General features: G+C 36.7%; 1 protein-coding gene across 1 annotated transcript in view; it reads left to right on the forward strand.

The window, feature by feature from the left end:
• Window positions 1-6,607, forward strand: part of LOC136252690 (uncharacterized) — a 67,756-nt gene extending 61,149 nt beyond the window's left edge. The window contains exons 6-8 of the mRNA XM_066045260.1: window positions 6,252-6,353; window positions 6,430-6,528; window positions 6,587-6,607. Of these exons, the coding sequence (XP_065901332.1) occupies window positions 6,252-6,353; window positions 6,430-6,528; window positions 6,587-6,607 (222 nt within the window). The remainder of the gene's footprint in view (window positions 1-6,251; window positions 6,354-6,429; window positions 6,529-6,586) is intronic.
• Window positions 6,608-24,020: the final 17,413 nt, after the last annotated feature.

Genomic DNA, 24,020 nt, shown 5'->3' on the forward strand with positions numbered 1-24,020 from the left:
TTTTAGGTGGTTATTTTAAGGGAGATTGTGATCATCCAACATTTCAAGGGGAAATTTTTTTGGGGGAAACTTCAAAAATTTTAAAATTTCATGGAAAGCTGTTCAAAGAAGTTGGGGACTGCTTACTTAAAACACCATAATGATAGTGTCATTATTTCAAGGGGGAAAGAAAGCTGACAGGGAATCCCACAATAAAAATGAGTGATTCCAACTGCATTATACATACAGGTTTAACTGTCATTTCAGTATTGCTAATAGTTAAACTCAAATAGAGTTCCTCCTATAGATCCCACAGGTGTATGCCAGCTTATGTGCATGTGGAATGTTTCATATGCATAATTATGGGGTATATATGTGACTGGATTTTGGAAAAACGATCCAAATCACACATTAGAAGTTTCGAGATAAACGGTTTTAAAGAATTCAAGCCAGCATAACTCTCCAAGGATAGCAAGCACACATATGCAATTTGCACTACAGATGCATCAATCTGTTACCTTTCAGACTACTTCCAGTACTTGTAGCTGCCTGTAGAGTTTCCTGCCAAAGAAGATGGAAAATCTGAACTGTTGGATGAGCGAAGTAGTATCACGAGTGCTCACAAAGGGGTGGAGGGCAGGGGTTGGCGGGGTGGGAAAAGGTTAGACCTCACAATGGAGATAGACCATGACTGGAGTCCAGAGATGAGATTACAGGGCTGTGCTGGTTCCTTAGTGGTTGATATGTAGCAAAATTCACAGAAAAAACGTCTTGCCTACATTATCAAGCTGTCCACCAGTAAACCACTGATTCTTGCCAGGCCAGGTCCTTCACAAGGCCTAAAACCGCCATTCAAGCTCTACACACACCCCGGAAAAGACGTCTGTTGAAACCAGCCTCGAGTAGTTTGAGTGGTACTGAGTGTCAAAACTACTAGTATGATAGTGTAGCTATCCACTGGTGGTGTTAGTTTGATTTTGCCTGATGTGCAATTTGGATCGGGTTTGTAAAATCTGGTCACATATATGTGTGCATGCATACAGGACAGTTGATTAACCTGTAGTATGCAACTTCAAAGGTAATGGTCTGAGATTGCAGTATGAATCTCCTGTTGGGATTTCGTCAAGAAATGAGTGGTAGGCATGCAACTCCGACTAGTTTCAGCCAATATAATGCTCAAAGCAACTAAAGTTTGTTCAGTTAAACCCTAAACAGAAGTGTGTATCATAGGCAATCTGTTGAAAATCTACACACTGATGTTAACACAGCTTAAGCTTATAAATACAATTTTTACAGTGTTGGTAGTGTATAACCCAAACACACTGAACTCTCTTTGCTAGCAAGAGTTTATGTATTAGCATTAACATTGTAATCTTTGTCAGCAATTCTACAAGGTTAGTTATCAGAATATCTCAGCAAGTTTCAGGCATTCCAAATGATTCACATTGTATTGCTTATGCCTGTGAGGAAATATATCCATTTTGAAACTAAAGTCAGCTAGCTATTTAATAAATTGTACTAATTATGATGTGAATGAAAGACAATAAATGTAACTTGTTTGGACAGTGATTCCACACAATCCTTTGCTGTAAACTTTATGCTAACATGACAATGTGACAGCGCAAACTTAAAGTACAATAGTTTTTTAATTTGATTTTGTTTACTAATGGTTGAATGAGTGCTTGGTTTCAAGAATAATTGGAGCTCCAATTTTGTAATTTTGTAATTAGGCTTCAACATTTAGTCCTGCCAAAAGTAAGTTCTATCAAAATAACTGTATGAGTAGCAACAGAAATATAAGCAACAAACAACAAGGAACAGGAAGCAAAACAACAGTAAGCTGGCACCAACCAGCAATGAGCAGGGATAGCAATTACAAGTAAATTAGAGTGGACATCCCAAGTGTATATGATCGTATTGTTCATGGTATCACACTGGAATGCCATACCTTTCTGTTAAGGCATATGACACACAATCATGTGTCTTGATTACATTACTAACATGTTTCTAAATGAATATGACTTAAACACAGAACAGACTAGAAAATAGCATAAATGGACTGGGTCATCCCATGTGGTTATGCAGTATATCATAATATGCAAAGTCTAATAGGGGAAAATTTTGAAAAATTTGACAAAATTATGATCAAGGTTGCGAGCCTTTTAAAAAAGGTGTTTTGTGCACAGTTGGATGAAAACATGAAACTTGGCAGATATATAGTTTGTATTTATCATAAAGGTTACAATAATTTGTAATAGAGAGCCACTTCAGATTTGACTTATTTGTGACCAATTAAGCATGCGAAAATATATTATCTTGCATTTTACAAGAGTTAAACCTAAAGAGTTGGGTATCAATGATAAGGTGTAACAGAACAAGAGCCAAAGTAAGGGAAAAATCCCTCCAATCCCAGGATTTTAACTGCAGATCACCAAATCTCTAGTCGGGGCCACACTCTGTCTTCCTCCAGGAGGGATAGAGTTTCTTCTTTAAATCTAAAGTATTTATTAACATTTTACAGTGACCAGCACTGAAAGTCTGACAGCAACTTGTGCGGCAGCCTTAGGATTACATAACCTATATATTATGCTAATTACAAGTACTTAGACTTAAATGACTTATAGCAAATAAGGTGCAACAGAAAAGGGGCCAAAGTAAAGAAAAAATCCCTTCAACTCCAGGATTCAAACTGCAGGTCACCCAATGTCTTTTACTATCATTAACAGTCATGAGGTCATTTGTGCAGTCATAGAACAGCACCACAAATCATTCCATGATTCCCAAAGTCGTGTCACTGATTTCTATTTGCATCAGCTGCAGCTCTTCAAATGCTTTTGTTACTTCAGGATAAGCTTTCCATGTATTCCATGCTATCTTTTTACCTCTACCACAGAATGCAGAGACAGTGTCACATCCTGTACAATCATGGAACATTGGAAGAGCGGCACAAATTCTAGGATCCATGTTAGTCACAACTTCATAAATGTATGTATTGTAAATTTGTTCGCATTCTAAAAGCCAACTACAGCTCATCAATGTTAATCTCCTTAAAGGTAGAATTGCTAACACCACTACATTATTGTCTACTGTCTTTACACACAAGTTTCTGCATTCTTTCCTTACAGCATCAGCAGCATGAGTAAATAGATGAGTATCTGCTTTCTCATAGGAACAGTGGGATAGGTTGCTCAGATAAGGAGCATAACACATCATTACCATCCATCAGTTGCATATATACTTTCAACTGGAGCCTACTGTAAAAAGAAATGCTCAGTTTTGGTATCATTCACATGCAAGAAATCCTTCCATTTTGATAGAAGACTTGTAGAAGAAGCAATCCTTTTTTCGAACACCTTTGTTTATCTCTTCCCTTGTTACTGCTTTCAAACTGTCAGAGATATAGACATTCCAAAATACATTAATTATATTTGCTTTCTGCAGCTGAGACAAAATAAAAGTGGTGGAACACTTGTCCGCATAATCTTGAAAACTTTTTGTGCCAAGCATTTGAATAACTGTAGCACCATCTGATAGTATGGAATCAACGGTAGGTGCCTGCAATAATTGTTTCTCATTCAATTCATGAGGTCTGACTTTATGCTTGGTCTGATTTTTCCACCTACTGATAATGATGGTAGTTTGGAGTGGTTTTCATGTGCAAAGAATGTATCCAAATCTCTATCTCTAGTCTGACTAGATATGAACAGTCTGGAAAATATTGTTCATCAGTGATGTTATTGTAGCTGAATCTTTTGCCTTGTTGGGTGGACTACTATATATTGCTAGCTTGTTCTTGCTGATAGGTTCTGTGATGGCTTTTACACATTTTACCAGCTATTCTTCAACAAACTTTTTGTACAGATTACTTCAGTTCCTAACACTGTTTCTCCAACAGAGTTAACAGTGATTCAAGAACTAATAAATTCTAGCCCTTTTCAAGTGCTCTATAAACACTGCAACTACTGTACACCTTTCTGAAATGCATACTGTGCTCTTGGATGTTGTTCATGATGCAGATGCTGTGTATCTTTTTGTATTTTGTCTGTATACCAGTGGTGGAGAAAGTAGTTGATATGAGGGGGCTGACCAGAGTATAGAGTCTCTGGTAGCAGGGGGGCTGGGGAGCTGTGAAACTGTAGCCATTTTAGCTTTCACAATGTCTCAAAAGTTCACCAAAATTAAATTATAGCAATTTTATAGGTACAATTTAAAGCATTTTAACTAAAACACCAACTTTTAGTCTAAAATATTTTACAACAGGCTACTTTCCAGTTAAAAACTTTTTTGGCAAAGCTATTAGCTGTTGACTACAGAGTTAATGAACATATAGCATTTATAAGCAGTACAAAACAGCCTATAGTCACCTGGAAACACTTGATACAGTTATAAGACACCAACTCTTAAAGTAGGAGGTACCTGGTTCAATTCTCGCTGTTGGAAACTTTTTGGGTTTTTAAAAAAAGCTACTTTTAGGAACACATTTTATGAAGTCCTCGACTGCTCTATTAGGGTATTTGAGCATTCTATTAGAGTAATCAGTCTGTATCACGGTTTTCAGCCCCACTCCAAGAAGAATAATTTCAGCATGCTATCATTCTGAGGGGAGCTAGGGCTAAGCCCCCTAGCTCCCACCCTTTCTGTCGCCTATGCTGCATACTGTTCAAACTCTGTCACAGTTTGAGCAATTTCACATCCTGCCACCATCCAATGCCTTAACCCACATGAATAAGTGCAACAGAACTTCCTGTATTAAACTCATCTAAAATTTCAGAGTGTTTTATAGAGAGTGACATCATGTATAGAATGTGTATTGGTAGCAGTCTAGAATGGTGAACATGGTCTAGTGCAAACATCTAGGGTGTAATCCTTGATAGTAATTCAACAAAAGTTTCCTTCCTAGATGGATCTAATGTGCAACAGTAGCAGAATCTCCAAAAGACAATGACTTCAGCCAGTAGTTAAGCATTACGCTTTGCTGCACTGTGTTAAACACCACTGTTCTATTGGTACTTGAATACTTGACTGAGAGCACTGGATCTATCATTAGAAAAATTGTTGACCTTTTGTGTTGGGATGCTTAGAATTACAGGTATGAACAGTTGGGCCAAGAATTGTTTTGCATTTTTGGAATTCTTGTGAACAACACAGGAGGAAACAATTAATAATGCACTATGTAACATTAAAATATGCATATCTTCTGACCGGAATGTGCTAATGATGTAATTGTGGTCTCATTGTACTCCTTGAAGTGTCAGCTTTAATTTCTCAACACTTTAGGTTTACCTCTTGTAAAAAAGGTGTTAATACAAAATAATGCATTTTCACATACATAATTGACCTCTAACAAAAGGTCAAATCTGGGGTGGCTTCCTATTGCAAATTGATCTTTATGATAAATACAAACTTCCCCTCAAACTTCCTTCACAATGTTGCTTTAAAGGAATTCTCTTTGGATATTTCGTCAAATTTTTACTTGCCAAGTATTTGCACCATATGGTAACTAATGGTATAGCAGTCTAAAAACAATAATTATTACACCAATGTCTTATACAAGCATTTCAACAAGATTAAAAAGTGTGCTCAAGCCAACATTTAGCTTTGTGCTAGTTTTACATCTTACGTCAGTGCAGTCCCACTACATATGCATACTTTTTTGGTTAAATCGGGCAGCCCAGGATGTAGTTAAGTGTACCTACATCTGCCTTGGTGAGGAAGCTAGTTGCTGTATCTCTATTATTGCTATAGTGAGTTCTTAGTCATATCAAGCAGCCCATACCCTAGGTTTCCAACTGTGTTACCGTAAGCATAGAAATTTTCGTGGATTATAAATTTTCATGGATTTCATGGCTTACAGCTGATCCACAAAAATTAATCCATTTAGAAACTCACATCTCAGCTGTTTTCTGATTCCAGCAGGCAAGATTCTTTTATAGTGAGTCAACCCCATGAGATTAAACCATGAGAATTATACCCATGAAGTATAATACACTTGCAAACCACGAAAGTTTTACCCACGAAATTTAATATGCTTACGGTATTGAAAAGGTTCTATAAATCAATTAGCCAATGTCTCAAACATGTTGTTGTGACCCTTGTTGATTACAACATACACAAGTATAAGGCTTTCATGTACTTAACACTCTCCCTTGATGGAATATTATTGTAATGCTTGACCTTTATTATATATATATATATATATATATATATATATATATATATATATATATATATATATATAGATATGATATGAAATTTCTTGTGTACTATTATAGTATCAGCAGACTCCACTGCACTTTGTTGCTCGCTTTAATGATAATGTTAAAGTGGTGGAGTTACTTATCAAATCAGGGGCAGATGTTAATGCTGTTGATGAGGTTAGTTACTGTATTCAATGAATGTAATGGATGTTAATACATGTATCCATATCACATGTCTTGTGTACTGTTATAGGATCAGATGGCTCCACTATACTTTGCTGCTGGTTATAATAATATTGGAGTAGTGGAGTCACTTATTAAATCAGGAGCAGATGTTAATGCTGTTAACATAGTGAGTTACTGTATACAATGAATGTGATGGGTGTTAATACATGTATCCATATCACAAGTCTTGTGTACCAGATGACTAATCTGCACCTTGTTAGTTACAATTATTGATATATAAGTTTAAGACATAATTATGTGTTATTCCCAAGTTTCATGGCCATCACTTGTTTTCGTGTTTTCAAGTCCCTACAGCTAGCTATGGAATTTTGGTTTTTCTTTCTGATACTTTTTAATAATCACACTTGTGTAATTTTTAATGGAAGAATGTCTACACCAAAACACTAAGCTGCAAAAAGGTGTGGCTCCCCAAAAGGCCAGGATGAACAAGTTGTATAATAACATTGGCAGCCAAAAAGCATTTTAATGGCAGGTTAATGGCAAAAATTTCAATAATGAAAATACAGGTTTTCTTCAAGTATTTGGCACTATATTTACCTGAACTGGCATCATTAGGCCTGTGCTGATACCAATAATGTATCAGTATATTGGTATGGGTTTGATTGAATTACATGCATGTGCTCATGATTAACTAATTATGATATAAATAAAGTGATAGAAGACAACTTCTCTGTTTGGAGACATTATGTAGTATGCAAAGAGGATTATCTGAAAGCATTAGTGTGTGTTTTTGTATATGGTAAAACATCAAAGGGTAGCAGATAATGAAATTCATTAATTTGCTGAAGCATTGGGAATGATATTACAAGGGTAAATACATGGAGTTACTTGAAATCAATGAACAAGAGAAGAAACATCATGTAAAGGTCAAGAGAAGAAGACAAACTACAACAACAGTCAAGAAAAGTTTGATATGCTTATTCATTGCAATTCTAGCTGCCAGTATCACATTGCCACTGAAGAGTAATTCTTATGATGATAGCAGCCATTTTCCATTGCAGAAGATGAAAGATTTAGACATCTTTTACATACCAATTTAAACTGCCAAGTCAGAAATACTTTTGTGAAAAACACCATACTACAAATATATAGTGGTGATCTGAGGGAGAAAGTTATCACCATTGTAAAGCCTTAATTCCCATTTTGCACTCACCATGGATAACAAAACTCAAAAATGGCTAAGGATACAGGCTTGATTTTTCACTGTTCAATGTTGTTTCAGCCCAGGAGGTGCCTTTTGGCATACCGCAGTGTGTACAATGCATCCTTAATGAACTTACCAGTGTCCTCTTTGTGTTCCACTCATCAGCTAAAATGTCGATTTGGTGGTAGCACATGATGGCTTCCCTTCATAACAGAAATTTTCTGTATTTTTCATAGTGGCTACTTTGATTGCAGCTGTGCTTTTCAAACAGTTCTTGATTCGTAATGCTGTGTAATGGGTTGAACATAACTGACAACAGAACAAATAAAATGTCATGCTGGTAAATCATCCTTGCAAAACTGGAAATCATCAACTTGCTGCTGTGGAAAACCCTTTTCCAGCTTTATTGAAATGTATGAGGATCCAGATAGCAAGAAGTATTGTCGTTTGTCACTACTGGATCCAGCTCCCCGGCACAGGTTTGGACAAGTACTAGTTTGGACACAGGTGTGACCTCATCTAAATTCTCTAATTCTCTCTCTGCCACTACTGGACAAAGCTCTACTAATTTACTTGACTTTCCATGTGTTTTAGAAACACTGAGGTTTGCAAAGTTTCTGTCATGCTCTAAAAGCCATCTATTAAGAGGTTGTTCACTAGAGAAACAATTGTTTTAAAATTCTATTTGGAAATATCTCCAAGAAGTTTGTATTAGAGCCTGCTAACTGTTTTGTGCTGCTGGTGAAAGCTCTACCTTAGAGAGTATTGCTTTAAAAGCAGCCTTTACTTTGTGTGCCTTGGTTCTTCTGAAGCCTTCTTGAACTTCAAAGAGCAAAGATCATGTCGCTTTGTATTGAAAGACAATTGAATTTGTGGAAGGATGGCAATTTGAATGATCTAGCGCTAGAGGGTTAGCAAAGGTTCAGTGATAAACATCCTCTCGCTGATTGCTTTGATTCAGATGGAAGATTAGCTTATCCTTTTGCTAAGTTTATGTTTAATGGAAAAACCAAATATGCTTTAGATATGTTTTCAGGCCAGGAAATAGGAAGACTTCTTCATTTGTTGATGCTGAAAAAAAATAAAACAGTACAAGATGTCCTTAAATGCAAGCATCCATCTGCTGCTCCACTCTACCCAGAATGTTTGGATACTGTCATTGATCCCTCCTTAGTTAATCGCCCCATAATTTTTGAAGCATTGGGATGGTTCTGTGATTTGTGCAACTGCTCTTTGTACCTCTGGATCTGCAGGACCTTCCAGTGTGGATGCTTATGGTTTGAGACATTTGTGTTCAGCCTTCAAATCTGTCTCCACTGAACTCTGCTGTTCAATTGCTATCTTAGCTTGTCATCTGTGTACATCATACGTTGGTCCCAAAATTGTTCTGCCACTTGTGTCATGTAGACTCATTGCTTTGGATAAAAATCCTGGTGTCCATCCTATTAGTGTAGGAGAAGTAGTAAGATGTATCATTGCCAAGCTGATTTATTAATTATTGGACTTGATATTCAATGTGCTGCTGGTCCTCTCCAACTCTGTGCTGGCCAAACTTCTGGTGTTGAAGCTGCAATCCATTCCATTTTCTGTGATGAGAATTCTGAAGGTTTCTTACTTGTTGAAACCAGTAATGATGCTTTTAACAGGGCTGTAGTATTGCAGAATATCCAGGACACTTGCCCTGCCTTTTCTACCATCCTAATCAACACTTATCGCCTTCCAGCACCATTATATGTGACCAGATTTCATATAACAAGGCTTCCACACACACAAAATCAAACTTACGATTTTACCAGAAATGGATTGCTGGTCTAATACACTATCATATTTCACACTGTACTTCCTTCAGCACTGGCAAGTCTGGTTTCTGTAGCAGCTTTCTTCCGACCCTATCAAAGCCACGAGTGTGAGATTGGCACCATTAAATGGCCATGGCTTTGTGATAATGGTGTGTAGTGAGCTGGGACTTCACAGAGAGCTCGCCAATAGTGTTCTCAGTCAATTTGGAGTAATTTGAGGGCCATGGAGAGCCCAAACTTGGCCTCTGGATTCCAATCGTCTTCTTACTCCATTTTATACCCGTATATTAAAACCACCGTCCACCCCCACCCTCCCACCCTATTACTACCACCTGTGATATTATTACCCGCTCGAAAAAAGCTGCTCAAAACAGGGCACATTTTGGGTATCAGAAATGTATACACCCACTCAGTGATAGCTAGTCAACAGATGAACAATTGGTGCAAATTTTGTTTGCACAGCTGTAGGCACTGGGAAGTTATTACACAATGATTCCTTAAAATCGCCATATCTTCTAACAAAGCTTTGTGCGTCAAAGCCTTGTTTTGTCAAATTCAGTCACATATGTTGATGGTGATATTCTTTATTCTAATGAAGGGACCACTCAGGGGGATCCCCTGGCTATGCCTGTTTATGCCTTGGCTACCATACCACTTATTCATAGATTACCCAACAATGTTATTCATGCTTGTAATGCAGATGATGCAAGTGCTTGTGGAACAATTTCACATTAATTTTGTGTTTGTGGTGGGGCCAGCTTTCATCACTTTTGGCTACTTGCCTAATGCCATTAAGACTCCACTTGTTGTTAAAGAACAGCACCTGAAACATACTCAACTGCTGTTTGCCAATACTTGTGTTAATGTAACCACAGATGGAAGGCCTCATCTTGGAGCAACTATTTTATCTACTTCTTACAATACACAGTATGTTTCCAGTAAAAGCACTGCTTGGGTTCAAAATTACAACTGTTATCATCAGTTGATGTCACCCAGCTCCATGCGGCTTACTCTGCCTCTACATATGGAGTCATCAACACATTGCTCCTACTATACTTTTCCAACCACTTGAGGAATGCATTAGACACACCTGTATTCCTGCTGTAACTGGCCATTCACCACCTGGTGATTTAGAAAGAGGCTCTTCCCACCCAAATTGGTGGTATGGGTACTATCAACACCATTAGAATAAAAATTATGTGACTTCGAGTTTTCTGCCTCTATTAAAGTTACCAAGCCTTTGCAATCTCTTCTGCTATCTCAGTCTGGAACCTTTCCAAGTGATATTCGTGGTGAACAATTCTCTATAAAAGCTGAAATTTATCGTTTGAACTTTCCATGAATTCTTCCAACAGAGCCACTTTACTAGAAGGAGCTACTACTAGTTTGATCTGAAGACATCAATTGAGTTGGCCTCTGAAAAAGGAGCTTCAAATTGGCTAACTGTCCTTCCATTGCAGGAGCACAATTTCTCCCTTCACAAACTGCTTTCTATGATGCTGTTGCTCTCAGATATGGATGGGGTCCAGCCAGGCTCCCTTAACATTGTGCCTGTATAACTAAGTTCACTGTTGAACATTCTTTTACATGTCCCAAGAGTGGCTTTCCATCAATTTGTCACAATGAGATTTATGATTTGACACCTAGTTTACTGACCTAGGTCTGTCATGAGGTTGCAGGTAAACCCCATTTGTGACTGGGCCTGTGAAAACAGGGCATGTGGACACAAAATACACCCCATCATTCTACAGGTCATATCTAAGTTCTGGAACAGAATATTTGCATTCTGTAATTTGTAGCCTAAAGCCAAATGAAATGCTGACTACCAGCTGAAAAGTGCATTGCCATAGTATAATAGTACAAAAAGTTATGAGTGATGAAAGAGTGACAAAGTAGGCAAAAATCATGTTCCCACATACCCTATTTTTGCTGGCCCAGTCACATTTACAACCAGTCACAGGTGAGCAGTTCAACCTAGCTTCTTCAAACGCTGAATGTGGTGTTCACTTAGACATTTCAGCTAATGGATTTTGGGGAGCTCATTGTGAGAAGACCAAAAGTTTTTGACCTACACGTGCCAAGCAATAGTACCACCAATACCAGGTCTATTTACTGAAAACACATGAATTGTGTAATAAGCGATCATATCAAACTCACATAAATGAAATTTAATAGAGTTCCTTTACTCCTTTGATTTTCTCAGCCACCGGGGATAAGGCTGATGAATCAACAGTTATTTTTACAAGTGCCTTTCCTCCCTGCTATCTGATAAGTGGGACTCAAATTACGTAGCTGTAATCGGATGATTACAATTCTGCTTGTCTTTTTCACTCCTAAGATCAGCAATAATATGTTTAAGGGGATACAGATCATCCAAGGGCAGATTTGGTCACTCTTTAGAAACAGCACTGGTCGATCTCAACCAAATAGAGACCAGACTGCCATCACTTATGCAGTAACTGTAACTTATTATTTTTGTACATTTAATTTATGGCTTTTATTGCACTGTCAATAAAACTAACAAAGTGTAATGGATACTTCACTTTTCAGACGATAATTGACAATTGGGGCATGCGGCGCCATTTCTTTTTTTAAGCAGTATTCGTGGGTTCGCAAGTCATAATAATTTGATTTTACAAATAAGTTAACAAACAGGTACACAAGAATTGGAATTTTCAACTAGAGTAGGGACCATAGCACAACAAAAAAAAGTACTGAAGCAAGCTGGAGTATTGCATGATATTACATCACAGTAAAACAAAAAGGAAGTAGAAATATCGTGTTATTTCAACTTTCCAAGTGTTTTTCTTTTTTTATAATTTTTTTGAAATAAATGATTGACTCTTTTACAGTGAGTTGTTAGCAATGTGTTTAAACTCATTGTATAGCAGTAATACTGTACATGTGATATACACTAGATGTGTGTAGTGTGCACATTTAGTGTGCAGTAGTAAGCTGTTGTAACTTGTTTATGTTCCTGTTGTAAAATGGTGTCAAGGGGTTTGCATGATGAGTTCATCAAATACACAGCACCTGAGGGAAAGGAAGTGTATATCAGGCAAATCCTGAGCATTTAACTGTTATGTAATGCTTTGTAGCTAACTGACTTCCTTCTACTGTATGCGGATTTCAATTTATGTTTAACACACCTATGGTAACAACTCAGCTCAAAAGTAATGTTTGCTTGCATTTTCCATGCATTTTGCATGCATCTCAGGCATCCTATCAAATTGTGCTTTTGCCATATAGAGTCGACGTATGTTTCAAAGTACAAGTTTACTCATAGTACACATTGTGAGGATACAATTTTCCCTTGGTTTGCACACATTTGATGTTTCACCCTTATTTGCTCGTGTTTTAGATGCAGGCAAATGTTACCTTGAAGCTGAGCTGTACCATATATGGTAAACTGGTGTGGGCTACACAGATGGTAGCTATAACATTGTATTAAATTAAGATCATGTGAGAAATAAGCTGGTGCTAATGGATTGTGTTGTCAGTATTTCATTGATTAGGATGAAAAAAGCTAGATACCTTTCTTCTGAGGAAAAGGGTAGCATTTGTTTAGGAGTACAAAAGGAGGTGTCCCTATAGTTAGTGTAGCAAGTAATGGCTACACCAGCTGAGAAAATGTCCAAGAGCTCAACAAAGAGTAGTTCTCTCAAACACGACAGGAGAAGAGTGTGAAAGAGAGGCTTTTGTTTCATGAGAAAGCAAATTATAAAAACTATCCACTGAATATCACAAAAAATTAATGCTTGGGCTATTCAAAACTTTTGCACATGGCAGACAGCTCTGTGGAAGCAAGCAGTTCACTTGTCCTGATGATGTCCCTAAAACCAAAGTAATTGTGTATGAGTGGTTGTGTAGATTTGTATCAGTAATGCATAGAACTGATGCTAGTGATACACCTTGGAGAATCTACTTGCTTCTGACTATGTTGCAACATGGAATTTATGCCTCTGTAGAAAGTTTGAGATGCAGTATTGTAACAGTTGGCAATGCAAAAGGTATTGGTGTTGCTACAAGGGCCGACAGCGGTTTTAATTTCTGAAGTAAAGTGAATGTAATAATTTGAATTTGAATTTATTACTGGACAGGCAGCATTTGCTGACTTCTCCAGGGGACTAGCCCAAAGAAGAATTACACACACACAATAGATACATGCATACATGCACATTTAAAGAGACTTAAGTTACATGTATTGGTTCAAGTTTGCTACAAATGATTCAAGGTGATTTCATTCAATGATCCAGATCGGGAGATTGTTCCAATCACGGATTGTATTGGGGAAAAACTAATCTGTAAGAATCAGTGGATGAAGGGGGTAAGAAGTAGTGCATCTCGTAGTAACTCCTTGTTGGTCTTGAAGTGATGTTGTAGTAAGATGGAATCTTCAGAGGTATTAGATTTTAGATGGATTTGTAAAAGATTATTGGTCTTGCTGTTTTCCTTCGATATTTAAGTGTTGGCCACATCAATGCCTCTAACAGTGATGAGACACTAGTTCTCCAGTCATAGATTCCACAAACCCAGCGGGCTGCAGATCTTTGCACTTTCTCGATTTGGTTGAAGTATTTGTTTGTGTAAGGGTCCCAGACTGTGGAGGTGTATTCTAGTATTGGATGTACTAGTGATAAGTATGCTCTTGCTTTTGTCTCTGTAGAACATCTATATAAGTTTTGCCTTAAGAAATTAAGTACTTTAAAGGCTTTGGCAGTTATATTGCTAATATGTTGGGAAAAGGACAGTTTTGTATTAACGTAACTCCAAGGTATGAGTGCTGGTCAATGCTAGATTTCGGTTAATTATTTAGAGTATATATGAAGTTGGATAGTGATGATATTCTATAGCATCTAAGTACAGTACATTTTTTGATGTTAAAACACATTTGCCATGTTTGTGACCACATGTAAGTCAAATTCAAGTCATTTTGTAGTTGTTGGTGATCCTCTTCTGAATTTATGACTCTGAGTATAATACAATCATCAGTAAAAAGACGTATTGATGAAGATATACTTTCACCAATATCGTTATATATAATTATTGTGGAATCCTGGTGTTTTAAATATTGATACACTAGGCTGTTTTTTTTTTTAATAATGGGAAGAATTTCTGCCTAGGAGGGGGGTACTGAACAAAGGAGTCTAGGTATCTCACAGTTGCAAAGAGAAATTGAAGGGAAAATGTTTATATGTTTATACTTACCATAAATTTTAGTAACAAAATTGTCATTGTTTATTTAACAACCTCAATGTTAATAATAAAGTAGTGCATCAGTTTGAAATTACCACTGGTAGTGCTGTGTGTCATGTTATTTTGTTGGATAAATATTTTGAGATGCTGCCTGTAGATGCAATAAAGGCTTTTGTTTGACACTACTTCCATTTCCACTGGATCGATCTAAGCCATGGTACAGTAAAGCACATCACCATTTGGTAAAAATCAGTTCACTATAATGCTGAAATCAATATGTTCCGGGGCCAGCTTATTTCAGAATTTTATAAACGATGAAGCGTAATATTATTTTTTGATGTTCCAAGCTAATGTACTGGAAAGTTTATTCAGTAACACACTGGCCACATGATCATCAAGTCATTAAGACAATAATCAGAGACTGAATTACTTTAGATGCATCAAACATAATGTCTGCTACATGTGGGGAAATAGTGGCTGCCCTGCCACCAGAGCATACAATGTTAGCGTCAGGTCTACTCATGTACAGTTGTATCAGTGCTTTCTGTGATGTCAGCACCTAAACTGAAACCAGTTCCATTTGTACCATCATTATTAGTGGATATAATTTTAGCAACTGTACCATTTTCAATGTCTGGTAACCTGATGTGTGAGCAGTAATATGGTACTGTAATTCACTTTATTTTCATGAAAAAAATTTCATGAAAAATTTTTGTGTAAAAATATTTTCGTATGATTTACATGAATGACTGTTCTATTAGAGTAACTCGATCATACATAAAATTTTCGTGTAAGAAATATTTGTATAAGTTTTGCATACAAAAATTATTTTATAATGAAAAAAAAGCAAATTATGGTACAAAAAGAAGCTCCTTGAATTGAGCAAATGTATAATGACTAATGTTTTGTTGGCATTGACTGTTCTAAATTTTGTAGAGACTTTGCAATTTTATAGTGGTTTTAGTCTATGTCAAATCATGTATTCAGAGTTCTGTATAGATTTGTGCAAGGTTATGGGATACTGCAACCTATATGTACACTATAAATCATTTTTCATGATTTAGGGTTTTGATTTCTCTTAATCCAATTTACCAAATATTAATATTATGCATTCTAATCTTCTCATTAATTGACATGGAACTCAAATGTTGTCATGGAAACATGAGTTATCCCATACCAATTAGTGAAAACTATGAACCAAAAATAAGACCAATGAAGAACCATGAGAATTTACTAACAATTCTAAGGTTTGAAGAACATCACTTGTGAGGGACTGACAAGAGGATTTGTGAATAATTTGTCTAGTTGTTGAATTATGGCAACATATACAAGACACTGTGGTCACAAAATTAATATTATTTCTTACAAATGGCTCCATTAGGACCTAGACAAGAAGCCAAACTAGTCGTTTGTTTTTACAAAATGTTAACAATTTGTTTGACAACCCTGATTTTTGGTTCAGGATAATATTGCCATTAGTGAGCAAAACTATGCATGCGCCTACAGGTGCGCCAGTTGCTAAGTGTGTTATTTCTACGTATGTTATCTTGTATCATTATGTGTGTTTCTTGTAACTTGTACCGTACCTGTCCAGTCAGCACACCATTATTCTCCCAACAATTTCAGCCTGTTACTAGCTAACACACAACACAACAACACCAAGCCCTCCTTAATTACATAATAAAACTTGTGTTCCACAGTCACTCACTATCCTGTAACCTTAATATCAGCTCTGTTACAATGTGTACCTTTTCTTCTGCTAGTATTGGAATCTTCAAAACTCTTTATTGGAATATTTATTACTATCAAATCCAAAATGCTGTATTGGTATAGGTCTAGTCGTTATTTAAAATTTTCTATTAAACTTACCATTTTTGGGTGCCATAAACTTTTCCACCTAGGTCTTATTCGGGGTTCTACACCCTTTTTACAGCTTGGCTGTTTGCTGTTTTGATGCACTCCACTTCCTTTTTGTAATTGCAAGCCCAGAAACTGGCCTATGACTGGCTTTGTGGCTTCCATATTACTTGCCTTTGTTAGTCTAGAAATATTGAGAAGCACAACTGACAAAGTCTGGACTGTTAGTCCTTAGGTCACAGTTGGTCACTCATCCTGCATTAGTGTATGTGTTGTATGAAGAATTGTGTGACAAATTATTTAAATATTATAATATCTATACAAAAGATTTTTAGTTTGTATGAAGTATTTAATTTTTAATTATAAATTTGCAATTCTTAAAAATATAATAATTATAGCCAAACATTCTAATAGGGTGACATGCAATGCAGTTGAACTCTCTAATATACAGGGTGACTTGTAACATAGCTAAACTCTGTGACTTGTTATGTAGCTGAACTCTCTTACTGGGTAACTAGTTTGTAGTTGGACTCTCTACTGGGTGACTTGTTACTGTACATAGTTGAACTCTTGTAACCTTATAGCATAGTAGAAGTATATCTTGTTGTATAGCTGAACTCTCTATATAGTGACTTGTACCATAGCTATATAGTCTACAGAGAGACTTATAATGTAGCTGAACACTCCACATAATCCTGTTACATAATTGAACTCACCACAATTACATAACTAAACTTTCTACAGGGTTATTTTTATGTAACTGAACACCCTACAGAGTGACTTGCTATGTATAATAGCTGAACTATCTACAGGGTAACATGAGCTTTCTGTAATTATATATGGTGACTAGGTACACACCTGAACTCTCTACAAGATGACTTATAATGCAGTACAAGTATCTTGTTGCATAGCTGAACTTTCTGTATAGTGACTTGTAACATAGCCGAATGGTCTACAAGGTAGCTTGTAACATAGCTGAATTCTTTACTGGTTAGATAAGATTATCAGTTTTCGTCAAAGACATAGATACACAGAACACAATGCCTGCAAGGGTGCTCCCCACACAAAACATACAAAGATACCTGCACACGCTCGCACGCACACACACACATACACACACACATAAACTTTACACAAAAAGAAATCAATGAAGTTCAGCTCGAAATGTTTTCGCATTTGATAACTGTAGGATGTGGAGAGGAATAGTGTTCCATAGGAAACGTGTTGATGAAAAAAGAGGAACAATAAGGATTGAAAGTCGAGGATGGGCTATACATTGTGTTTTGGTTGGATCTAGTGATGGTGGAAGAAAATTGAAAAGATTGAGGAAAATGGAATGGCTACTCTGTTGTGTAGAATATCATGGGCAAGACTAATAGAAAAGAAATATATTCTGGTTTGGAGCAGTGACAATTAAGTTCTTGTAGGCAAGCACCTGAAGGCTTAGTCCAGTTATGGCTGTCAGAGTTCCACCTACTACCTCACACCCAACGTACAGCAAGGGTGACTTGTTATGTAGTTGAATTCTCTACGGAGTGACATAATGTAACTCAACTCTCTACATGCAGTGGCAGATCTAAGATTTTGAAAAGGAGTTTCTGAAAGTGATATTAAATGGTACGGTAGTACCATTTAAGTAGGGATCCCCCAAAAGTGACACGTGCCGCTGCCTTCAAAAATCATCCTTGAGACATCTTACACAATGAAAGTCACCTTTAGGGAATACTATTAGTCCTTCTAAAAGACTACATTAAAAAACATAAAAAACACTAATAGGCAGCCGAATATAGAATTTCAAAACTTTTTTCCTAAATTCGGATTTTAGACTCACTGCCAGCCAGCCTGCCTGCCTACCTGACCACAGTCACAAGCCTAGAGGCCAAACAAAACAGCCCACAGCCACCATTTTATGCTACAGTAACAATCTCAACAGTGGGATGTGTCTTTTGGGGTTCCAACGAGTTTGTGCCCTCTGCACCTTGTCTTTCCTTTTATCTTCAATCAGGCTCATAGTTTTCTAGTTGGAACCCCAATTCGAGATGTTAATTTTCATTAATATGATCAACACTTTCCTTGAGCAGCATATTTAGGCACCGCAAACTTATTTATGTGCTTACACATCTGTAATTTCAATGTCACACCTATTAATCAGTTGAACGCAATCTTGGTTTATTAATAATGATCGAGCATCGAGACCACATCTCTTAGCAATCTATCATCATGACACACTCAGTTATTATTGGCCTTCATAATGCTAGCTAGCACAATGAAAATGTGACCCAATTTTGGAAAACCATTCTTTTCTGCACATTGGTCATTTTTCTCTTTTTTAGCTAAAATGAAGCACTGGATGTTTATCTATCTTGTGTTAAAATTTTAGTTTGATATACGTATATCTTGAAGCATTCTAGAGATATGGCCAATTTACTGTCTAATACATTACAAACTAACTTTTTATAGTATTGCATTGAGTTCTGTAAGCGATTAAGTGTGACAAATGGTGACAAATCGCTTTGTTGACAAATATTTCCATTCTAAAATATACATATATAAGAGATTTCTGATAGTTAAAAGTAGTGTTCTTTGACCTTTTCTTCAATTAAATAACTTGTATCATTGCTTAACTCATAGTTTTATTCATTTCATAACCTGAACAAATAATCCAATTTGTAAGTTAATTGCTGCCCCACACATGTAGAAATTGCTACATGGTTTGACATAATCATGCATATCTCCCAGGAAAAAGAAGCTTTGGGTATGAAACTTAACAGCAAGAAGGTTTAATAGTTACTTTATCCAAATGTTTTAAAAAATGAATTTTTAAAAAGAATCGCTGAAACTTCAAATAGGTTTCCTGCAACTTTTGCATGTGCAGAAAAGGACGGTTTTCAGAAATTGAGTCACAAATATGAAATAGTTACACACCCCCTGGCTGACTTGAGATACTCTAATACAGTAGTCACCCTAAACAGAGGTAGCTGGCAGGGTGAAGTTTGCAAAATGATCTATAGTTTATTTTAACGGAGTGTCTATATCCACCAGCTTACTGGTGTCAATAAGAGCCACCCACTAGCTATTGACACTGATGCAGACTACACAATGAAATTGTTTGGTTTCTTCTCCACACTAGGTTCTTCCTTCTCTTTGATAATAGAACACTCTTTATGGTTCATATTTATAATGTAGAAAACAGAGGTAGCTGGCAGTGGTAGCTCAGTGGCTATGAACTGTGCCTCAAGTGTATAAGATGTAAGGTCGGGGATCTGCTGTAACCCAATTTTTTCTCATTTTACAATAGCTACCTTTTTTGTCTTAAATTTCTATTGGTTCAACGGTGATAATAGCCATTAGTGGCTCTTAATACCACCGCTGCACCAGTGAACATAGAGTCTGCCTTATTTAATGCAGTTTGGGATTGTCCTAAACATCTAAAACAATATTTCACCTATTGGGCAGGTGTCAGCATTGGACATTTTGCCATAGCAACTAAAGTTTAATTAGCAACATACACTGTAGCAATCATGCAAAATAGCTTCTGTGGGTTTAGGTTTTGCCCAAAAATGTGACCATTTAACAAATCTGAAGTACTCCAAATTAATGTCAAAAAATATTGTAAAATTTTATAGTCCATAAACCCCTGAAGGCATCAATATGTATACCATAATTACATATGTCTCAATAACCATCATCACTTGCTCTCTTTATTGACTTTCTTTTAGTTTACTTATTTAAAAAAACATGTTTGTGTAGGTGATAAAATCACCAGGAGTTATACATAGTGTATTATATTGGGACTGTTTCTGCTGGCCTAACTTCATACTTTTGCCTTTGAAATCTCTGAAAATGCCATAACGACATTTAAGCGCCTTTAAAATAAGTATCAATTTAATGAGTACAAGCTTCGAAACTTTCTGCAAAGGCCTGGATTGGTGAGATTCAACTGGGACTCGGATTCAACTATGAAACAATGTTGTGGAGTGATTTTTACTGATTCATTACTAGCTAGTTTAAGCTATAGAATCATAGATCTATGTAGCTATAGGCCACTGAGCTAGCTATCAAGACTGAGCCTACATACCCCAGCTGGACTATGTACACTTATCAGTCTGGGATCACAGTTATTGAAAACTTCCTGAACCTGAAACCCCCTCTGAAATCCACTACTGAACTGCCTGGTGCTCAGGTTCTTGACATCTGTTACATTATGTATTTAAGGTATTTCCAAGAAGTTATGCTTTATTTGGGCCATCTTATGAGGTATCCATGTAATGGATGCAATAAAGCAGTAGCAGCCTCTTGTACCATCCTGAAATGTGGACACCTTGATAATTGTCCATGGTCACATTTGTATCAAACACATATGCAATTAGGGCTCTGAGATCAGGATAATTTCCAATAAGGACACTTAGTGGAGTCCAAAGGTGTCCTGAATAGAGGGTTCCACTATATCACTGTACTCCTCTAGCTATATATTATGTAGTATAGTGAAAGAAAAAACAAGTATTGTAGGCTACGCACACATTATACATGTATGACTGTGCCTATCTCTTCATTGATATTGTTGTACTGAAGTTATATCTGTTTGCATTGTTGACAATGATCTCAATCACTTCTGCTCATACATAGTACCTTTGGCTATTTTGACTGAAATGGCTATCAAACCAAATTATTTAAGGTATGTTATTCTCCTACACTTGCATGCTGCATGAGCATTTTGGTAACCTTGCAGTTTAGCATGTAAGAGAGAGAATTTTCAATGATACAAAAGTGCTCAGTATGTGTGTATCAGCCAATTTGTCACCAAATTTGCAAGAAAAGTCTTCGTGCACAGCAAATTTACCTACTTCATAACTTGAAATAAGCTATATGAATTGAAATTTTGTCAGCTGTGAGCCATAACATAGAGCATCAGATAAAGAAAATTACATTCGTATGTTACTATGAAACAAAGTTATTTATGCAATTGCAAATAGATGTGTGTAGAACACACAAATCAAGCTATTTCAAGTATCCATTGCATTATATTGAAACCTGATTTGCTTTCATTGTTTATTTAAAAGCAACGTTAACAAAATTTTACTTGAAAAAGTCTTTCCTGCTGCCACAAAATTGTTCCACTACAGTTTTTCTTTAATTCATAATAGCAAGAGTATATAATGGGGAGGGAGAGTATCGAACTATGCTATACGCTATGAAAAATGAGCCCGTAAAGTCCTATGGCATCGTTCAAACGACTCAGTGATTTGTGTTGATTGGTGACTAATTATAAGCGCAGTGGGCGCACTTTGTACATGTGACTACTGAGTGAAAGAACGGTGTACTCGAGAAAAGTATGGCACAGTACGCAGAGGAACTTGCCGTACAAAGAGAAAGACAGAAGAAGCAGCTAACCTGGAAAGCAAACATCGAGGTTTCATCATGGTCAAGCGAGGTCGAGATTTCGATATTTCATCATGGTAGAGATTTCATCATGGTCGCCATCCCATGCCTCGCCTCGACAGTTTTACTAGTTAAAGTGACACGTCTAGATGGAATTTCAGCCATTGCGATTCCATACGGACCACTCATTAAAACGTTTAAGGTGTTAAATCTGAGCAATCAACAGCGGTCAGGTTTACGACAAGAAACGAAAGTATGCGGGTTACTTTACGGGCTCATTTTTCACAGCGTATAGCGTAGTTCGATACTCTCCCTCCCCATTATATACTCTTGATAATAGTGTATGCTGACTCTGTATTCTGTTTCTACAGTACAGTATTAACATAATATTATGTATTGCATACATGCAGTATTCTATGAAATGCAGTGGTAGATTGGAACCTTGCTTGGTTCCAATAAATCCATAACAGTCAAGCTGTGAAAGAAGTGTAGTGGCATTAGAACTGCAGAGATATAAACAAAAGGTAAATTATTGGTCTGATTAATCGACTGCTCCTAGTTATCGTAGCACAGCAGTTATTTCTCTGTACAGCAGTTGCTTACAAGTGATTGGGAACTCTGTTTACTGCTCAGATGTGTTGTTTTGGACCAAGGTCAAATACACCAATGATGCCACAATCCATGCAGGTCACAACTGACCTGAGTAAACAAAAGTTGGTGGAGCATTTAATGCAATATCTGATAGTCAAGTGCTTCCATCCCATTATTATTACAGTCTTATTTTGCCCAGCACTTTACCACATAGTGCTGGGGGTGGTGGCAAGGGGTGCTGGCCATCCAGGGATAAAATGTAGTATCCCTTATAAAAAATACTTAGCTGCAATCTAAACTTTTAATCATTGCAACAATTTCTTGGTGGCTGGTTATCATTTGCTTTAACAGTTTGGTGGCTATTCTGTCACAGCTTGGTTATTTTGGCACAGATCCCATCACTCACTACTTTACATGTGCTCTATTCAAGGTCCAACAAGGCAGAAAAAGTCAAGCTGATTTTTGTAAAAAGAACTTATGCAAGTTGCTTATGTAAAACTAAAAACCATTAATTAAATGACATTACATTAAATTTAATTACTACAAATTTTTTAAGCATAAAAATGATAATAAACCTGTGCATTCCGGTTACCTTTGGACCTGTCTTACAGGTGTATTATGTAGGTGGTTGCATTAAACATGTTAATGTCATTGTGTACACAAATGACACAATTAGGGAGACTGTTACAATGGTCAGTTTAAGTCAGGTGACCTTACTATACGGTGATTCAATTAGACGGGTTTCGCTGTATGGTTGAGTATTAAAAGTATTGCAGAATCACAAATGCAATAAACTTCTACTGTAAAGCAAACAGGCAAAACATAGATTACGATCAAAGGAATCAAATAAAACTTGGGTATGACTTTATCTCATGGCAAGTACACAGAAAAATTTGGAACTTTCAACTAGAGTAGGGACCATAGCACATCGATAAAAAGTACTGAAACAAGTTTGAGTAGGCACGATACTGAATCACAGTAAAACAATAAAAAGTGTTATATTCCTACTGTGCTCAAGATACCATAATGGAAATGTGCAGTAGGGATATAACACTTCTTATTGTTTTACTGTGAATTAATATCATGCCTACTCAAACTTGTTTCAGTATACTTTTTATCGATGTGCTATGGTCCCTACTCTAGTTGAAAATTCCTGTGTACTTGTTTGTTAACTTTTTAAAGAATTATTATGACTGGTGAACCCATGCATACCACATCTGAAATGGCGCTGCGCACCCCAGCTATATAAATTATTGTCTGAAAAGTGAAGTATCCATTATGCTTCGTTGTCAGCTATGTTCCAACCGGTTACACAGCATTTCCGATCAAGAACTGTTCGAAAAGCACCTCTGCAATCCACCATAATACTAAAAGAAAGAAATGGTGTCACGCGCCCCAGTTATATTAATTATCATCTGAACAGTGAACTAATCATTACACTTCATTGTCTGCTATGTTCAACCCATTACACAGCAGTATGAATCAAGAACTGTTCGAAAAGCATCTCTACAATCAAAATAGCTACTACAAAAAATGCGGATAATTTCCGTTAAAAAGGGAAGTCATCACATTCTACCACCAAACCGACACTTTTTGCTGTCAGCAAAGATGAATGGGACACAAAAGAAGACA

Source organism: Dysidea avara, chromosome 4 (genome assembly GCF_963678975.1).
Source record: "Dysidea avara chromosome 4, odDysAvar1.4, whole genome shotgun sequence".
Lineage (NCBI taxonomy): Eukaryota > Metazoa > Porifera > Demospongiae > Dictyoceratida > Dysideidae > Dysidea > Dysidea avara.